Here is a 21372-nt window from a genome sequence, read left to right on the forward strand (position 1 = left end):
ACACTCTCTCTCAAGGACCCTGCTGAGTTTACAAATGGTCCTTATGCCCCCCTAATCAATTACAACCAGTTTGTGGAGTAAGTGTTCGGGTAAGCAGAAGAAAACAACAGATTTTTCTGCATTTGTTTCACACCATTGTCACATTGTTAACTGATACTATGGTTTTATAAAGTGTTTCCTTTAAGAGCCAGACACTGCTTTCATTAGATTTATTGCAAGTTATACTGAGTTTAACATATCACTGTACTTACGTGTATTATATCAAAGCTTCCACAACCACGTTCCCTCATCAACAAGTCGTGGACAAGCGTTAACATGTCGAAGCTTCATCCGAATCTGCGACCATTTTGCTGCTGCTGCTTCGTTTCCACTGGAGGACAATCTGTTTACAATAGACACTGGATCTATACTGTATACTGTACTATGGACTTCAAGTAAATATTGCTAATATGTTGGCTATCAGTACCTTGTTTCCGTTACACAACCCCACAGTGAACCACCTGTTTTTTTTGCATACAATAACATTACTTACACCCTGCTGTGACAAAATGCAAGATACAGTGAATTTTGTGTAAAAGATGATTTCTGCAGATGTTGGCCAAAGAACGCGGTGTAAATATTTGCACTGTTATTTTGTAGATACTTTGTAAAGGGTCATGTAGTGTTCCCTTGTAAACTGTGACACTTTCCATGGAGTTGTTTCTGTATGATTTTTGATGTAGATAATGAAGTTATCTATGTTCTTTTCCTTCCTCCATGTAAGCTAGCTTAACCACTTGAGCTGTTCACAGAAAGGACTTTTTAATATTGTCTGTTGTGTCTTATTTATTTGACTTCATTAAATTTCCACTTGCTTTTGTGCAGATTATTAAATAACACTTTGCAATGTGTTCAGCCTCAGAGGAGAGGTTGGTGTCAACAGCCCTGAAGGGGAAGTCAGGAAATAACATGCAAAACATGTTATCACCAGATCCTATTCTCCAGACGCCGCGATGCTCGGTTGTTTTTAGCTTGTGGCAAGCAGCAAGGCCACTGTCTGACCTCCGCTGGGAGCGAAGCCCACATGATCCCACAATCATTTACATACAACTCTGGCTGAGCAGAGGTACAACTTAAGCTTAGAGGGTGGGATAAATGGCCTTTTTCAAGGCAGTGTTAAAGGCAGTAACTTAGCAACTGCATCTTTATTTAGAGTCTTTAATGCCCTCGCGTTGGTCTAGCTGTGCCAGCTCCCTTTGGGGAGAACGGATGTGATGAGCGCACAGTGGCTCTGATATATGCTACTGGTGCCACACATACTGTACCTTAATATGCAGGAAGTGAGAATGAAACATTTTCACATCACCAGCAATTAACGCTTTAACTCCATGCCTTTACTCTAGGCTAGCAGCTAACAGGCTAACAGCTCAAGCAACCACTTTGTTTGTCCTGAAGGTACAGTTTAAACGTACTGCTCTGGAGTTGATTATATTGTGTATTGTAAAGAAGATAGTACCTCTGCTTACATCGTACAGACATATACCATGGTATAATGTCAAAGTGAAGTACAACACAGCAAGTAAAGTTACTTGCTAGCTAAGTTGCAAATTAGCAAACTGTGGCTAAAGCTGCTGCCGCAAAGCTAACTTGCAGAAAGGATGAGACTGCTCTCATGCTACAACGGCTAACATCACAACAACAGCATGTCATAATGTCGTAGGCCTACTGTTCCAAGTTCAGTTATATTGAGGTAAAGAATGTGTCAAAACTGGGCTGTATTTTAAGGTACAAGATAAATAAAAATATATAAGCTATAGTTTGACAACCAATAACATTAGTATTCAATCAATGCCTAGCTAACAAAAGAGTTTGATTTCCCTCCAGATTTTAAGTATAGATTTTCTTTTCAGTTGCGGAATGACCGGGGGAAAGTGAAATGAGAAGGATTTGGCAGTTTCTACTGCTTATATGCTTTATGACCATAATGCAGGAGTACAAAATTATCCTTTTGGCAATCTCGGATCGGATGTCGGATCGATCTGATGCATTCAAGGAAGTCGGGAAATCTGAACGCTGAACTGCTTTTGTGACACAGCATCGAGGGAATTCATCTCAAATTGAATTTTAGATCTAGAACAGATTGTTAGCTGAGCTTACATGCAGATGTCTGTTTATAGAGAATAATAAGAAGCTAAATCATCGTCAGATGACGCTGGTGGGAGAAGGGATGGCATTACGGCGGATTACGTTCCGCCTTCATTTGCTATCCTTTTCAACGTTTTTCTTGTATACCGCCGAAGCCCGCTGATACGTGATTGGTCAATATGACTCGGACTACAAGCGTAGTTCAAACAGAAACCAAAACATGTCCCGGAACTCCACGTCACGTAAATAGAGAGCAGTGGTGTACTCAGCCTGTTTGAGGGGCATGGGCAAAAAAAATAAAAAAAGGCACCAGCTGCATGCCACGGGACACCAGTGCGCAGAAAGTTGAGTTGTGAAACAACAATAGAGGCATTTTTAGGTGTAGAAGCATTTAATGAGGGTACATTGTCTCACACATAGGAGGTCCATGAGGGCACTTGGAAAACTTTTTTTCAAACATTGGGGCACCGCTGGCTGCCTGCCCTGCCCCCCTCCTAAGTAGTACACCACCCTGAGAGTGACGGCAGAGAAAAATGGTTGCCATTTTAATTATGGAAAATGTGGTTTTGTTTCGAGGCACTTTTGGTATTTACAGTAACAGGTCGGTGTAAAAACCAAGCTGCAACCCCCAGGGCAGAAATATGACGCCAATGCACAAGTGACAAACGCTGCAGTTCCACAAGTGGCCACCAGAGGCATCTGAGGATCTCAAAATCCCCATTACGCCACATATCAAAACACCTAACTTAACAGCAGTATTACTTACATTAACAGCCTGGTGACTTAAATAGTTTTGGTCTCTTTAGCTCATTTTTCCATTCATGACAATTGTAAGGGGGCTGGACATGGCGTTGGCTAAAATGCTGAACTCAAAACTGAAGATAAATGGGTGATACCACAGTGGCTATGTTCATCATTCATACAGGCTAAAAGACGGACAGCTAGCAGACCTGGATGACATATTTGCTGAATTTGAAAGCAAGTGTAAAGGATTAAAAATGTTTACTCCTCCTTTAACTTTAATGATAGTTTTATGGTATAAGTTAACAGATAACTTGAATAAAAACCCATTTTTATTGGCTATTGGCAAAAAACCTTTATGTTTGAGTGTTTTTTAGCAGAAGTGAATTCAGCACCAGTGTCCTGCTGCAGAGCTCCTCTCCACTGTCTCTTGCTCATCACCATCCTCTGCAGTCATCTCACGCTCCTATTCTACATAAATTTTCACAAATAGCCCAACCATTTCCTGTGGCCAGAGCTTTATATATATACAGTATTTGCCAGCAGATTAGAATCGATCAATCAACAGAAACAAGCTATCTGTCCTGGGGGCACCTTTCATAGTCGCTCCACACAAGTCTGCTTATTTGTATTCATCTGATGATTGGTACTTGGTTGTATGGATGTATCGGAGAGGAAAACTGAGGTCATTTCTGGAGGAGGAAACAGTGTCGACGTGTCCGCCTTTGCAGTCAAATAATGATGAATTTAGGGTGAAAACTGCAAAGAAAGCAGCAAGGACTTTATGCCAACATCCGCCTTGTTGAATCGAACAAATCAGCCACTGGAGGAGTTTCTGTTCCTCTTACAGCGAAAGCAGAGGACAGCTCTGTGCTGAAGGTTAAGACTTGTCCTCTGGCTATTGCACAGCCATCTGTCATGTTCATTTAAGCTCTGGATCATTTAAGGATATGTAGCTCGGAAACCTTCAAACCTCAGTAATAAAACATGTACATTCCCCTTGTACAACTAATACAAGGTGTGGATCTGAATGTTACTTGTCTGTGATTTTAACTGCAGTTAAATCAGACAAACTAAACACTGCAAGCAGCACAACTGCACATCAGCTCTGCTCTGTCGATCTTCTGACAAGCTGTTCAAACACAACTCAAAAGGAAATCTAAATTTAAACACCAAAGCCAGCATCTGCACAAAAAATACTTTTTTATTTAATTCCATCTTCTCCGAAGTGCTGCATTTTATAACAAAAATCTTCAAATAACCTTCAGATTAAAAACGAGTTAGGTGCTTTTTAATAATGCCAGCTGAAAAGCCTCTGGTGGATTCTTGTAAAGTCTATTCAAATGTGGCATTCAGAGCCGGGGCTGTGTGCTCTTTTCTGCCCAGCTAAAGGGCCACGACCAGACAGAAGGGCACGGTAAAAAGAACACTCATTAGATAGTCTGTTGCATTAACCAAAGAACATGTTGGAAGATTGCTGCAAACATGATTTAATTAAACAGAAGTGAAACACTTGTTTTCTGGAAACAAACACAGGTAAGTCCTTATTGAGAGTCCTGTTTCTGTGGTCTGATGGGGCCGATAGACGGGGGCCGGTTGGTGAAAGGGTGCCACTGGCCCTGGATGCTGGGACTGTCTGTGTGGAAGGGCTTTCGGATGCGCATGATGTCCAGACCAGACTGATTGGTCAGCTTGGTCAAAAGCTCTATAATCTGCGGAGATGTTTTGTTTGTGACGATTTCTTCCCTTATGTTGCCGTTCACTGTGGGAGGGAGAAAAAAAGGAAGTAACCAAGTATGAGTGACCTTAAAAAGTGACTCACTTGTCTGCCTGTGGTGAATTTAAACAGCGTCAACAAGAACTTATGATTCTGGGCGAGACTATATCACTACGTCAGTTGAAACCTCAGTGGCATTTCACTTTTACCTGAATAGAGGTCTCTGGAAAAACAGTGTTATACTGCCCCCTGCTGGATCAAGTATAATCCCATTAATGTAGATCCCAGCTTACAGTATGTTTCTTACAGTATTTATTGTTAAAACTGATCACATGCAACAACAAAAGACTGATTATGGTCTAAACTTGACCTTTCAACTGTGACACAAGCAGAGGATTTAGATGTTTTAGCATGGTGTCAGAAGTATACATTTTTAACAGAGCAATTTGCTTCAGAAGACTGCTGAAAAGTGTTTTCATCTTTTATACTAGGACGTCATGAAATGCAAGATTGCTTATGTGTAGATTATCCTGGTGAAATTTATATCTTTTTTAAAATTTATTGAGTTATACTTCTATCGCTCTCAAAAATATTCATATTCTAGAAATCAACAAGCTCTGTAATTAGTAGCAAATAACACGATTCTGTCCAGTAACCTTTCTAGGAAATATCTAGGAAATGAAAAGCATTAAAATAAAGCATTTTTGTATATATATTGTATATGTTAAACAAGGAATAATACTATTATTATCCTTATTATCATTATAAACAGGATTATTCAAATGAGTAACAAAGCATACGGTCTAGACCTGCTCTTTCTGTAAAGTGTCTCGAGATAACTTTGGTTATCATTTGGCGCTATACAAATAAAATTTGATTTGATTGATTGATTGAAATGTCTCATTGAAACACAAACTCGTGAGCACTTACAGTATTCTGCAACTACTTTGGGTATCCTGCACGGCTGAGGAGACACATACACAACAGTTGAGGGGTTCTTCTTGGCGTAATCCACCACTCCTTCTTCAATAAAGTCCCTACAAAGAAGAGAAGAAGGTAAAGATGCTGTGGTCCCATTGCTATAGTAATTACAAGCAGCCCTGCGTTGCCCAAAAGATGCAAACATGTTCATGTATGAATTACAAAACATCAGATAACCGACTATAAGATATTAAAATTAGGGCTGTCATTAAAGCAGTGGAATACACATATTTAAGCCATTACCAAAAACATATGCATGAAAAATGAACAATGAAATTATTTTTAAAAAATAATCAAAAACGTTGCCAGATAAATAATAAATCGAACTTATTAAAAGTATTTCTATATGTTCACATGTAGCTAGCTTATGTAGCACAATGTTTAGACCCTTTCTTTGCAGCCGACTATGAGGGAAAATGTAATAAGTTATACAAATCAAAACATTACAGTCCTTTATCACCTTCATAGCATTTACACTATGTACACTGTCTTTGATTCAAGCGCACAGTTTCTTTCTTTACCTGACTCCTAACGAGCTCTGAGCCTTTTTGGAGAAGATGATAGAAATCCGCTTCAGCTGACAGACGTAACGACCAACGCCATTCTGAAGAACGCTCTGAAGGAAACGACTCGGCGTGCCTCTGGCTGTCATCCTTAAAAACCGTTAATTAACGGTTAATAATCAAGTCAGATATTTTGGAAACCAGTTGTAAAAATAACCATTAAAACACGTTCAGCTGCTACAACATCCACAGAGGACGACTTCACGGGCATGTAAACGATGTGGTCCGTCGAGGAAAGGTTCCGGAGTGAAACATATAACTGACATGGCGGTTAAAGAAAATACGACTACCCAATAGGATTTTATCTCTTTAAATATTACATTTGATTCAGTTGTTTTGAAAACTTCCCTTGTAGATTGAAAATGTATTAAAATGTAAACTCAAACCAACGTTAACGCTTTTAGTCAACTACACTTTTGCTGTATGTTTCACACGGACTTGTTTTGAAAACACACCGAAAGCCCGGGTAAGACGCACAGCATGGTGAAAATGAGGGCAGATAACACAGCCAGTAAGTGGGAGTTTAAGTGTTTTTGTCCTTTTTTAAACATTCTTTATTTGTAGTTAAGACTTTCGCATATCTTCATGCAATTTTTTTTAGTGTTGTCAGTGCCCGTTTAATAGAAAATCAACGTTTTTCTGCTGCACTGTCTATCCTAACGTTAGCATAGGACATTCAAGACATGCAGTATCTTTGTTGTATGTTATTTGTATTACTCGCATGTTTACTCCCATTTTTATGTCTGTTGCAGGTTCAGTGTCCTAACCAATGTGGAGGAGCTTGCTGCGGAAGGGCACCACCTCCATTAGGCAGGTGGCAGACCCGAGATTTCTTCACCAAAGACACTTTTCCTCCCTCTGTGTGAGTCTTTTCACCCAGAGGCTCATTCAAAGACATACTGATGCTCCATTTGGCTTGAAGCTTAGGAGTGAAGTCTACTTCCCGGCTCATAGTTGGGCCAAGGCTTATAAAAAGGATGCTAAGTCAACTATGGAGTTTCCTGTGAGCCCCATTACGGTCACTGACATCAAACAGTATCTTCGCTCCAAAGAAATCCCCTTCCATGATGGCTACAGCTGCCTCCACATCCCCAGCATCTTTGTTGATCCGCCCAACAGGAAGGACAGCTTCTCCTTGTTCATTGACAAAACGACCGGACAGTTTCTGTGTAAAGACACGCTGGTGGAAGGGAGCTGGGAAGATCTCCAGGACTGCCTGGAGGTGATGCAGAAGGATGAGCAGGACTCGCTCAGCCCTCATGTGCTGCTGGGGTATCCAGAGAGTGTGGAGGAGCAGGAGGAGAGGGAGAGGGAGCTGAGGGAGGTGCAGAGGATCTGGTCCAGCTCTGTGGCATTCTCTGACCTCCCTGAGGACGAGGCTCAGCTGATTAAAACCATGTTTCAGGTATGGTTGAGTATAGATTAGATGTTTGAGACATGATGCTGGATTTTAATAAACTCAAACTGTTTGATAAGGGTTATCAATGATTTCTTTCAGATCACAAAGGTCTCTAATGCAACCCTCAAGAAGTTTGGCGTGAGGCTCTTCAAACCCACCAAGAGCCTTGTTTTCCCCTGGTTTGGTGGACCTGACTCCTCCCTAAAGGGTGTGAAGCTCCTCTCCGCCCAAACCACAGACTCTGAGAAAGTGACTTATAATGACGCTACAGTACCAAAGTGTAATTCCTACTACAACCTGTTTGGCCTTCCCCTGGTGGGCCGCATGGACTCTGAGGTGGTTCTGACTGGAAGTGAGCTGGACACTCTGGCTGTGAGTCAGGCCACAGGACTCCCCAGTGTTGCCCTCCCACGAGGGGTCAGCTGCCTCCCTCCGATCCTGCTGCCGTACCTGGAACAGTTCAAGCAAGTGACGCTGTGGCTGGGAGATGACATTCGCTCCTGGGAGGCGTCAAAGATCTTTTCACGCAAGCTGGGTCTGAAGCGCTGCTCGCTGGTGCGGCCTGGGGAGTACCGGCCGTGTCCTGTGGAAGCTCTGGCTTTAGGGAAGAACTGTAACAACATCATCAAATCCTCGATTCCAGCAGCTCATAAGTCCATAGTGTCATTCAAGCAGCTCAGAGAGGATGTGTACGGGGAGCTGATGAACATAGAGCAGGTGGCAGGAGTGAAGTGGGCGAGGTTTCCAGAGCTCAACAGGATCCTGAAAGGACACCGCAAGGGGGAGCTGACGGTTTTCACAGGTACAAGAAAACATGGCGTTTACGGATATAAAGTGTAGACACAGTTATTCACTCTGTACGTTTTTCAACCATATATCTATATGTTGTCTTATTATGTGTGTCTCTTTGTTTAATAGGTCCTACAGGCAGCGGTAAGACCACCTTCATCAGTGAGGTCACCCTGGATCTGTGCATGCAGGGCGTCAACACGTTATGGGGCAGCTTTGAGATCAACAACGTGCGTCTGGCGAAGATCATGCTGACACAGTTCGCCATGCAGAGGCTGGAGGAGAACCTGGAGCAGTACGACTTCTGGGCGGACAAGTTTGAAGAGCTGCCGCTCTACTTTATGACTTTCCACGGGCAGCAGAACATCAAGTGAGTCTTATCAGTGATTCAGGAATGTGGCCAGCTATACTTGTCTTTATTTTAAACGCCAGTTGGCATAATGTAGACGCTTATTGTCAGTGAACTACAGAACATAAAGTTATTAAACTAGATTAAGACAGTAGCTGAAAGAAGATGCCAACAATTTCTTCAGTATTTGTAACTGTTTTATGTTATTGTAGCTTATTTTAAGGAATTGGTTGGTTGAAAGAAAGACAAAAAAAGATATTTAAAGACATCATCGTTAACTCTAGAGAAAATGTGATGAGCGTTTTTCTGTATTTAAAGGCGTTTTATTGACCAAATAATGAATGAGCTTTACATGTCGTGTTTTTCTCTATTTGAGTTTACTTATTTTTGAAGATATTGTACATGTATCGTTATTTTTTAGGCAATGTTTTAACATATGTTGTTAGTACAATTTGCAGTTATTACTATGCTATTTAACTGATGTATTTTTTATTCCTATCCTGTATTATTTTTAAATTTTTTATCTCAGAAACAAGATTTTTTTTCGGATAATTTAAATTTTATAGTATCTTATCTTCAAGCTTGAAAGTGAACGTATTACTCTACAAGATGTAAACCTTTCTCATCTGTTTTGCAGGACAGTGTTGGACACTATGCAACATGCTGTCTACCTGTATGATATCAACCACGTTGTCATTGACAACCTGCAGTTCATGATGGGGCAGGAAAACCTCTCAGTGGACAAGTGAGTTAAGTTGTGACAAACGGGAAGATAAACCATTTTAATACTGAATGTTTGTCAGTTTAAAATCGTCAGATTTCACTTTATAATGTCTGAAAGTTTTTATCTTGTATGAAAACTAGCAGCTCTTATCTCTTTTATTATTACAGAGTAATAAAGTAGAGAATGAAATGTCCATGAAGAATATGTCAATAACTGATGTTTTGTGGCTCCAGGTTTGCAGTCCAGGACCACATCATCGGAGCATTCAGGAAGTTTGCCACCAACAGCAGCTGCCACGTTACTCTGATCATTCACCCCAGGAAAGAGGAGGATGATAAAGAACTACAAACGGCCTCCATCTTTGGTTCAGCAAAGGTAAGACGGAGGAACGTAGAACCTTTATGTGCTATTATTAAAGTTTTAAAAGTGTATCCTATTAAAAAAAGAAAGCGCATGAAAATAAATTCATAAAGACATAATTTAAGACACCCCCTGACCTTTAACCTCTCCAGGCCAGCCAAGAAGCAGACAACGTCCTCATCCTGCAGGAGAAGAAGATGGTGTCGTGTCCCGGCCGCAGGTCCCTGCAGGTGACCAAGAACCGCTTCGACGGAGACGTGGGCATCTTCCCGGTGGACTTCATCAAGTCCTCGCTCACTTTCGCCGCTCCCGCCAAGGGCAAACACAAGCTGAGGAAGGTCACCGCCAAACCAGAGAACGAGGAGGACGAGCAGGTCGAGGTGGCGGTGAAGAAGGAGGTTAAAAAGGAAAAGGCGGAGAAAGCAGCCAAAACTACAAAGACTCCAAGAACTACTAAGAATCCTGCAGCTGGAAATGAAAGCATGCAGAAGAAAAAATAATGCATCGGCAGTGTTGATCATTTTCTCTGTTGGTTAGATATCGGCAGTGTTTCCCAATAAAACAGTTATTTTCCAGGACGGTTTAGATAACTAAAGATGTATTTCTTTAAAGTATAAATGTTACTATCAGAATGTGAAATAATGACCTCAAGTGTTAGATGTTAAGCTAACACACAGTTTGTAAAGCTCTCTTATGCAGGCACTACTGTATATCCAGTCTGAATTCTCCGTTAAAAGTGTTGATGAAATACTGTTAAAATTGTTCTTCAATTTCAAAAACATACTGTGACAGAGAGAGCTCCTGCTGTCACAATAATGTTAACAACGTCTGACGCAAGCACTTACACATACACATGATGTGCTCTCTACTGACTTTTTGTACTAAGATGATTTATTGAATGAGCTGCTTTTCTTTTTTAATAAAATCTAAGTGTTTTTCCAAGCTTTTCTCTGCTTTCCATCATCACTGTTTGGTTCGGATCTGCCACCAAACAGGACCGAACAGGCTACAACGGACAATCAGGTCTGCAGAGAGGATTATCGGAACGTCAGAACAAACTAACCAACATCCACTGTACCTGTGAATAAGATTGTTCATCTCATTGTATGAACACACCTTTTAATCATGTAAATATCATCCCTCATCTGACATGACTCTAGGCACTGGAAAACTATCTACCTCATGTCATCTGTAACATAATTACATTTTTTAAATATTATTTCAGCATCCATTTTCTCTCGTGGCGTGTACATATTAGTTAAAAGTTTAATATCTAATGTTTAATGTAGGTTTGTAGTTTTTAGTTTAATATTTAAATCATGCATGTACATAGAGAGCGAAGGGAAACCGGAGTTAAATTCCTTGTATGTGTACATACCAGGCAAAATAAAGCTGATTCTGAGTCTGGTCAACAGGGGGCAGTGTGCGCTTCATAAATGAAATTTAAAAGCCCCAGAGAATAAACCTCCACATGAAGTATCATTGCCTGACAGCTGGCAGACTGCAAAATGTGTACGATATTGATGTTTATCTTCAGGCTTTAAAAGTGACTATTTAAATTAAGACATTGATACACAACAATCAGAGTAAAGGGAAGTGTAATCAAGTGATAAATGAAAAACTACAAACAATAATAAGATAATTAACTATTAATATACTATATTACTGATAAATATTAAATAACTACACTATGGGCACCATCTGCTTATTAAGATAGGGCTACAATGGTTATTGCACAGAAATATATAACTAAATTGTACTCTATTATACTACATTTTTACTATTCACTTAATATATACAAATGCATACAGTATATTATTGCTACTTTTTTATGGCACCTTATACTGTACTATATCGTATACCTTATATATATACTGTTTTATTTCATACTGCTAAATGTTGCTGCTATAACCCATACATGTCACTTTAACTTGTCACTTTTACTCCTACTAGTAAACCAGTTGTATATACCTCTTATTCTATTTATTTATTTTATCTATTGTTGCTACACCATAATTTCCCCTTTGGGGATCAATAAAAGGTTATTTTATGTTATCTTAAAATTGCACAGGTGATTAGTTTAGTTTATAATACACATGGTGTGTTGCATATTGATGAAATCACAGTAAAAAATTGTATTACAGAAGAGAAGCAACTGCAATCCTTTCATATGATAGTATATTAATGGTTAAGTATAAATATATATTAAAATATGTGTATCTAAAATGTTAAAGTATATACAGCAGGAGTAAACAATAACACACGTCTAAATAATAATAAAGTATTAGTAATGATAATAAAATATAAGGTATAATAGAATATAAAATGTGTGTAAATAGAGAACAGATTGGGATGATATGTGAGGTAATCTGCCCTAGATGTCTCTTTCACTACCTGGTATACAGTCATGCACATTAGCAGGAAATAGTTAATTCTGCTCTATTCAGTAAGACTGTAAACACTGTAATCCTCCAATATAAAACAGAGCGATGTAGTTTATGCTGTACAATGCCATGAGGAATGAAAACTGTACATCAGGGAAACAGAACAACCCCTCCACAAACGCACGGCCAACGACCCACCAACGCCAGAGGGTGCTAACGACTCTCAGGACTACTAGGCCGGGTTAGCTCAGGTTAACAACTCTCCCTTGATTACAACATCTATTAGCATACTAATGACATACAGAGGCTTATATTTCTAGCTCCGTCGACCAGTCAGTTTAGGACTGAAGAAGCCTTTCCGATGAGAGGTCCAGTTGCCTTTTGGATTAAGCTCTGAGCCCCAAATAAAACTGCTTATCATGCAAATCTTTCAGTGAGTTGGTTAATTACCCTCCTTATGTGAGTGGTTCATCTTTTAACACTGATAATGAAGTGCTGCAAATGATGTCATGAAAGCTGATGTGGCTCTGTAGGTTTTCATGCACCTGCCTAATGCATCCTTTTTAGCTCCAGACAGAGTATCCAGCATCACATTACACGATGCATTATTTAGACTGAGTGACTTTTAATAAATGCAAATGTGTTTGAAAACATCTTCGGTTTAATAATTCATGGGTGAAGTCAAATGTCCTTCCCCGCCCTGTCTGCTCTGGTGTGGGGTTACATGTAGAATCAGCAGCTTTGAGAGGTAAAGAAGTCTGCAGTGTGTTGTCCTGTAGGCTGCTGATGCATGGACTGATAGTTAAAATTGTTTCATCGCAGATTCTTCAACTAAGATTCTTGTTATGAAAAGGACATATCAGTGTGGGACTTTAGAAGTGCCTGTGTTTGATATGAGGGCCTCTGATAATTCTCAACCTTGGTATCCACACAGTCATTTTTGTCTCACCCTGGGAGTCACTCTCATTAAAAAAATTAATGATCTTTGCACCTTGAGAATCTCATTAAGACGCTCTTGGACTCCTGTAGCAACAGAAACAATCTCAAAGCAGGAGGTATGACACATCAAAGCCTGTCATGCACAACTATATTGTATTTTTCAGTTTTGAGAATAGTTTTGGGTGGTCCTTCCACCCGGTAGGGTAGCTCATTAAGTCAGGTAGGGTAGCTTATTCGGGCAGGTAGGGTAGCTCATTCTGTCAGGTAGGGTAGCTCATTCTGACAGGTATGGTAGCTCATTCTAACAGATGGGGTAGCTCATTCTGACAGTTAACTTATTCTGACAGTTAACTCATTCTGACAGGTAGGGTAGCTCATTCTGACAGTTAACTCATTCTGACAGGTAGGGTAGCTTATTCTGACAGGTAGGGTAGCTCATTCGGGCAGGTAGGGGTAGCTCATTCGGGCAGGTAGGGTAGCTCATTCTGACAGGTAGGGGTAGCTCATTCGGGCAGGTAGGGTAGCTTATTCTGATAGGTATGGTAGCTCATTCTGACAGGTATGGTAGCTCATTCTGGCAGGTAGGATAGCTCATTCTGGCAGGTAAGGTAGCTCATTCTGACAGGTAGGGTAGCTCATTCTGACAGTTAACTTATTCTGACAGGTAGGGTAGCTCATTCTGACAGGTATGGTAGCTCATTCGGGCAGGTAGGGTAGCTTATTCTGACAGGTATGGTAGCTCATTCTGAGAGGTAGGGTAGCTCATTCTAACAGATGGGGTACCTCATTCTGACAGGTAGGGTAGCTCATTCTGACAGGTAGGGTAGCTCATTCTGACAGGTAGGGTAGCTCATTCTGACAGTTAACTCATTCTGACAGGTAGCTCATTCTAACAGTTAGGGCAGCTCATTCTAACAGGTAGGGTAGCTTGATCTGACAGGTAGGGTAGCTTGATCTGACAGGTAGGGTAGCTCATTCTAAATCAATGTCAAACAATCAGAGATCATATCTTTAATGCCATGTGTTTCTTCCTTGTCAAAACGCCTACATTACCCATGATACACTCAACTACTGGGTCAGAGTTTCAGGTGTGTTAGTAGGGGCTAATTTAGCCTTGAGCTGCTAGCTAGAATCAACTAAAGATGAGGGGAGGCTTACAGGTCTGGGAAGCTTATTCCACACCTCCAGACTTAACCAGTGCTGACTCAAATGACGTCATCTGAGGTATTTTATCGGACTTCATGTAGCCACAAAATGTATAAAACTTTTTTTCACTATGACGTACTTCACCAAGATAATGTAAGCTGACCTTGATGTGTAAAATTAGTGGATTTTCCCTTTAATATTGTCCTTCCATTGTTTGTGTCAGAGTTCACAGAGTTCTGCTGCCTCTGTGTCTGCCTCTGACATCTCTGCTGGCTCCATCTCTGACAGACCGGCCTGCTGGAAGCTGCTGGCACCAGAATCACTTTACACGTGGTATGTGGACCCCTGAGCTCCTCGGAGAGATGAAACTGTAATATATTGTTGTAAGCTGTGGGAATAATTCCTGTGTATGTTTGATGAATGTAAATCTGCTGATTAGATGGCAGGAGGGAGACACTTCCTGGACAGATGTGCTGGTTTTAGTTTCATCCTTTTGCTCTCATTTCTTCTCGGAGCCTCTTTTTAATGCCTTATGTTTTCCTGTGAATATTAGACTGCTGTTTCCGTACACACTGCTTTCCATAATGACTCCAGGCTGTGTGTTGGATGGGTTCGAGTGTCCTCTTGACCGTGTGGGTGTGGGATACAGCTGCTGAGGCCTCTGAATGGGGCTCTTTGTGTTTCGAGGCATTGCTGCGCCCAGATGATGGCCGCTCCGTCGCCTGCAAGCGCTTTAAAAAAAAAGGAAAAAACACACAAAAATGAAAGGAATTACTTTGAAACAAATTAATGGAGCTGCACAAGCATATACAGCTGCACAGAACGTTCACTCTGTAGCTGTCAAGACCTTCATACACGTAATATTCAGATACATTTTCTGTTTTTATTCACAGTGCAAACAGGTGGTGAAACTATGCTATACGCTTTAAATGCTGAAATCAGTGTGTGCAACACAGTACGGGATGTGTGCCTGTTTGTTTTGAATGGCTTGTCCTGATCGGAGCTTTGCATGCCGATTCAAATAGCTGCCATCTGGGGAGGAGTGGAGATGAAACAACTGGCAGCTCTTAATCACGAAAGAAACAAATTGTGCAAAGACCAAAAGAATTCCTCTTCATGAAAACACTTCAACTTACGAGAGGCTTTGAATCAAATGAGGCTAAGAAAAGATGTTTCAGCTGCAGATAAACCCTTTCTCTTGTGAAGTATTTGACCTAAAATCCACTGAAAACTTCACGATCAGATGTCAGACTTTGTGATAAATTGACCTCATAAACTTATAAAGTCCAGGCACAAAAACAGTGAGTGGAAAACAAACTTCAGGCCGGGGCTGCTCCCAGCACTGCTGATGATGGGACGCATGGATGACATGCATGCATAGCTCTGCGCCTCATTAGCTGCCCTTCATTAAACAAACTATTTGACCAAGTCTGGAGGTAATCTCAGGACCTTCAATCAGAGTCAATCAGCCGGGGGGAGGGGACTTTCCTCAACGTCCAGGATGGGATCGTTTAGAGTATTTTCAGCTGATCTTTGTTAAGATGGAGAGTTTTGTCTTTGACAACAAGTATCATATTGATGAGGACAGATCAGCTGTTTTTTCTTCTTTTTTTACCTTATTTTGAAGGAAATTAGCAACAATGAAGCTGCAGTAAAACGCTGCGGTGAAATTTTAAAGAATGGTTTTCCTGTTCACTCTCTTACCAAGAGTTACATGAGAAGATCGACACCCCTCTCAACCTTGTACACTAAATATGAAGCTACAGCTAGCAGCCTATGAGCTAAGTCTAGCTTAAACAGCTAGCCTTGCTTTGTTGAAAAGTAACATCTCAATATGTCAGCTCCTTTCACGAGTGCTTACAACCACGCTGCACATTGTTTGATTTGTACAAAGAACAAGGTGTCTCGAGGTGTAGTTATGTATGCGGCTGTTTCTTAGCTGGATGCAATGAATTTTCAAAGCAGGCTAACTGATCCCCTCTACTTCCATTTGTTTTGCTAAGCTAAGCTAAGTAGCAACTTTTTGTAGCTTCATATTTAAAAAAAAGATACAAGATCAGTATATTTAAAAAAGTGATCTAAACATCCATCCGTTTCCTATACCGCATATCCTGTTCAGGATTGAAGGGGGATGGAGACGATGCTGCATACTAACGTACTGCCTACTACATTCTCAAGTATGTACTACATACTGCCTCCTAACATGACTATTAGGATGCTGTTGGCATCATACTCAGAGCCGTCTTCTCCGTATCACGTGACTTAATCGTTTACGTATGTCCGGTCTGATCTCTGATCCATCTCCGCCATAGTAGAAGCTGAATTGCCGCAATGCATTTTGGGGCGGTTGAGTACAACCAGTGAGCTCCAGTCTCATACTCAAATATCCGGGCCGATCTAGTATACATCCAGGCATTTCTCACATACACAAAATTGCATACTATGAGGTGGGAACGGGAAATTAAGAGTCACCAATGAACCTAACGAGCATGTCTTTGGGCTGTGGGAGGAAGCCGGAGTACCCGGAGGGAACCCACGCATGCACGGGGAGAACATGCAGACTCCACACAGAAAGGCCCACTTCGTATGAACTGGGATTCGAACCAGGAACCTTCTCTCTGTGAGGCGATAGCGCTACCCACTGCAGCCCAATTTTACCTTATTTCTCAAATTGTGCTTTTAAAGCATGTTTTTGCATGAACTTACTGGTGGCGTAAACTGAGTGTGGAGAAGTTCCTGTCTTTGATGCAACGATTAACCAATTAATTGTTTATTTCCACTTTTATTGAGGAGCACAGCACAGTGGAGAGAAGCAGGAAATATTCAAATGACACTTAAGTTAATTTTGTGTCCTTAAGTCAGCAGCTGACGATGTGTGCCATTCCTTATAGGAATAAAAAATGGTACCCTCAATCGCAAAAAAACTTTGGTGTGGTTGAAGAAAACAGGTAAGCTGGACTATAGATGCTGCTGTGTGCAAAGTCAAGAATGAACTGCCAAGCTCAGTCCTAAAAGTGCTCCTTCAAATTGTCCAAACCTTTGCTTGAGCATGCTTTCTGAACCGGTTCAGGTGGTTTAAACACATAACAACAATTTAAAATAGAGTCAGGTTTCATTCTTAACTGTGATTCAGTTTTAAATGCATTTTGATCCGAACGTTCTGGTACACTGGTAAACTTTATATTTAGCAGCTTAAAGAGAGAGAACATTATTTGACCCAGACTGACATTAAAATAGAAAGTGTGGCAGAACATGCTGGGAGAACAGCATGGAGGGGTACAGTGAGTATGTAGAGCAAGTTCATCAGCACACTCTGTCTGTCACGTTACATCTTCTCCCTTTGTGGCACGCACAGAAACTTTTCTAAGATGGGACACAGAGTTTCTACAAGACTCACTGCAGAGTCTTCGGATGCAACTACTCTACATATAATCAGCCTGAAATGTTCAAAAATAACTCCATTTTCATAATCGCAACAAAAATATGCACGCACTGTTTCCCTGTGTGTTTGCAGCCAGAGCACGCAGAGGACACACGTCGCTTACAGTTAGACCAGAGGCTGTTTCAGCTGATTCAAGATGCCCCTCCATCCCCTTTATGTCATGAGTGGGGGGTTACTCTGCCTCACTTACTCACATGCACTCTGCACGCTTGACCCACATTACCCAACAGTATGCCTGCCTCTCCTCTGTGTATATTAATAACCATGAGCACATCCTTTCCTCTGTGCTCTCAGACCAGGAGAAAGCTCATGTTTCAGCTCTTTGTGTGAAACTCAAAGTGATAACCTCGAAGATTTTCATTTAAATAAATGTCTGTTAAGTCTCTATCTATCGCCAAATGAGGTAACACAATGGTGATTGAGTCTATGGCCCACTGATGAAAGCCTTTGCATTTGCAGTATTACAGACTGGGTGTCTGGTGCGACTTTAACAGAAAAAAATGCAAGCGGCGCCCAGTTAGTGTCGCGTTTTCCATCACCCAGCAGTGGTTGGTCTGCCAGAGAGGGTAGGCGGAGCTAAGCGGCTGCTTTGCCGGTCTCTACAAGTGTTGCGAGTAAACAGTAATCTACTATTGTCAGGCTTAGACAAACTGGTGGACTCACAGAGCAGATTGAGACAGATGGCAAGTTCAGGGTCTTTATTCGGTCCGAGGTCAAAACACAGGTAATCAAAATAGGATCAGGCAACAGGAATAAAAAACGGAAGGCAAAAGGCTGGTCAAAAAGGCAAAACCGGTCATACACAAAACACTGGAAACACGAGGAAAGAATGCTTGATAAATCTCACTGAGAAGCTCGACAATCTGGCACAGGGGAACAGACACGAGGGGTTTAAATAGGGAGAGAAACAGACGCTAACAAGACGCAGGTGGAACACATAAAGGCAGGAGCAGGTAATCATAAGAGGGAACTTGACAGGATATAAAAGAACAGAAAAAGAAAAGATGGATGACTACAGATACAACTTCAACAAGAAGTGAAAATCCAAAGAAAAAGAAACAAACTCGACGCTCAGATGAAGCAAACAGTCTGAAAAGGAAAGCGACCGTCAGCGAGGAAAATCAAGAGTTACAACCGGAGTCGACCGTGGACGTCACACATGCAGCACTGTCTGGATATCTGGGAAGCGTGCTCCTGTATTTACAGTTTATCGCCATAAGGTGGCGCTAAAGAGAACAAAACGGAGATCTTTGAAATGATTACTTTAATGCTTTTTTAGCAAATCCCACAAACAAACTAAACAGTAAAGTTATAGTTCGATTTATTATCATCCTCTGTGATATTAAGCTCTGTTGTCTTGTTGTTCTTCATCGTCTTAATGTCACAATAACAAGTTAGTATTAGATATGAAGCAAAAAGTATGACTAAAACACTATTTTGCTATTTGTTCCTGCTTTTGACCAAAGTGTTTCAGCCTAAACAGAATCTGACTCAAAGTAAGCTTTGACCTGTAACGACCTTTATGAGTCACAGAAAAGAGAAACTGAGTGTTCTGAACGTGAGCTGGACCCCCCTCTGAGGAAATACCTGCAGTGCTTTACCTCTCTGCAGGTGGCAGGTCGAGGGGTTCACCTACAAACAAATAAAGGTCACCCAGCTTGTGGCACTCTCTCCTGGCCCTCCTGATCCAGGGAAACCGTGTGTCTCAAACGCCGGCCTGTCATTTAGCATTAGCAACAGGCCTTTAGCTGACCATCCACCCTTAGTGACAGATCTGTACTGTAAACACCTGTCGTCTCAGTGCGCTCCGCTCGCCACATTCTGCCTTTTGAACACGACAGGGAAAGCTTTAGAGAGACACCAGCTTGCTCCGGGGCTTATGCAACAACAAGATCTGGCCAAAGAGAGCGCTGAGGGGCTTAATGTGTCCTGGCATGAGCCCTGAGGGGACTGGAGAGGGTGCACCGTCTTACTCTGCAGTTCTGCTTTCTGGAAAAATCATTGAGGTTAAATGAGGGGGGCAGGTGGGGGTGACAGTAAGAGCGTAATTAGTTTGTGGTGAGCAAAGTGGAGTCTGAGGTAGAAGACGGGGCTTCGAGGAACAGCAGTCTCGGGCTCTTAATGAGTGGAGGGCCTCATTCCTCTCAGGCAAGTAGGTCAGAATTAGCGTCCTACACCCGGGATAAGTGAGGCTCCTGGCAGGGCTCCAGCACCTCACACCACACTTTCTTTTAATTCACTCCGAGAGCGAGAAAGACAGACGAAAAAGGGGAGATGGAGACGGCTTTACTCCACAGCCCGGCCAAAGAAAATGCCCCATTCACTCTCAAATCAGCCGTCTGCATGGCCACCTTCAAATGAGGCCCCACTCCGCCTAATCTCCTCAGACTGTGTGCACACAACCGGCCGCCTGCTTCGTGAACGCCTGAGCGCTGCAAACCAGGGCCAGTGGTCGCTCAGTGCTGCAGTTAATTGAGGCATTATCGGCATAAGCATGAGCAGTTAAGCTGATTATAGAACAGTGCAGTTTACTCCACTAAGACTTGTGTAAAATAAAGCTAAACGCACCTGTTCCCTCTTATCTATCTTTTTGTGACCAACAAATCGCGATCTTCTCAATATTCCTCTGCATGATCACGTCTTTGATGAAGCTCCTCGATTACAAAAGAGTGCACCGCTGAATAAATGACAAAGCATGTCCCCTGGCACAGCGACACCCAGATTAGATGGCTGAGGGAGTCTTTGGCACCTCACGGCTGCAGCCAATCACAACAAAAGCAGCTGAATTCCTGCAAAAAACAAACACGCAGAGCCAACGTGGAGCCACGCCAGAAAGGTTAAAATTCTGACTATAAAAGTGGAGATATGCTTTCACTCATGTTCTGTCTGAGATTTCCGAAGACAGAATGAAACATATGTAGGCTGTTACTTGTTATTACAAGACATATGGAAATATGATTCATAATCGACGTGTCCTTGATTAGGAGAGCATGAAAACCATATGCTCTGTTCCGCTGACGGACGCTCTGTAATGTGAGTGTCAACAGTACACAGTTGAAATAATAAAGACACCAGCCTTTTCTCTCGTTCATGCTTTGCAGTTACACTCTGAAACGTAGCAACCAAATCCCTTTAACAAAGCAGTTTCCTGTTTAATACCTGATTTCAAAACTGTTGGTTGCTTTTGCTCAGGCATTCAAATGGCATCATTTTAGGTAGATTACCTGTCTGTTCTTAAAGTTGAAAAGATGTATGATGCATTTCTTTTCAGGCTTCAGGTGCTTCTTTCAAACGTCTTAACAGCAGCATTGTTATTATTGTTTGAGCAGCTGGTTGTTCTGTTTCAATTTCTTTAGCAGTTTTTTTGTATGTTTGAATTAAAGTTATAATCTCGAAGTGCTCAGTTTTGTTCTGTTTGGTGGCACCCATGGTGATAAAAGAAGATACGTCCCAGATAACCAGACGTCCACGGTTGTAACTCTTGATTTTCCTGGTTGACGGTCGCTTTCCTTTTTAGACTGTTTGCTTCATCTGAGCGTCGAGTTTGTTTCTTCTTCTTTGGATTTTCACTTCTTGTTGAAGTTGTATCTGTAGTCATCCATCTTTTCTTTGTTTGTTCAGCCATAGTAGATTACTGTTTACTCGCAACACTTGCAGAGAGCGGAAAAGCAGCCGCTTAGCTCCGCCTACCCTCTCTGGCAGACCGACCACTGC

At 41.6% G+C, this 21372-nt stretch overlaps 2 protein-coding genes across 2 annotated transcripts; one reads left to right on the top strand and one right to left on the bottom strand.

The window, feature by feature from the left end:
• Positions 1-4082: 4082 nt before the first annotated feature.
• mrpl43 (mitochondrial ribosomal protein L43) lies at positions 4083-6340 on the bottom strand. Its single transcript, XM_069664847.1, has 3 exons — positions 6085-6340; positions 5513-5619; positions 4083-4627 (listed from the first exon to the last, which is right to left on the bottom strand). Exons 1-3 carry the CDS (start codon positions 6213-6215, stop codon positions 4410-4412), a joined length of 456 nt encoding a protein of 151 aa, XP_069520948.1. The 5' UTR covers positions 6216-6340; the 3' UTR covers positions 4083-4409.
• Positions 6341-6596: 256 nt separating this feature from the next.
• On the top strand, positions 6597-10936 carry twnk (twinkle mtDNA helicase). Its single transcript, XM_069664899.1, has 7 exons — positions 6597-6637; positions 6879-7531; positions 7625-8327; positions 8444-8684; positions 9301-9408; positions 9621-9762; positions 9900-10936. Exons 2-7 carry the CDS (start codon positions 6896-6898, stop codon positions 10245-10247), a joined length of 2178 nt encoding a protein of 725 aa, XP_069521000.1. The 5' UTR covers positions 6597-6637; positions 6879-6895; the 3' UTR covers positions 10248-10936.
• Positions 10937-21372: the final 10436 nt, after the last annotated feature.

The sequence above is a fragment of the Semicossyphus pulcher genome, unplaced genomic scaffold, assembly GCF_022749685.1.
Source record: "Semicossyphus pulcher isolate SPU_LCO1_2020_fin unplaced genomic scaffold, fSemPul1.0.p SCAF_16, whole genome shotgun sequence".
Taxonomy (NCBI): domain Eukaryota; kingdom Metazoa; phylum Chordata; class Actinopteri; order Labriformes; family Labridae; genus Semicossyphus; species Semicossyphus pulcher.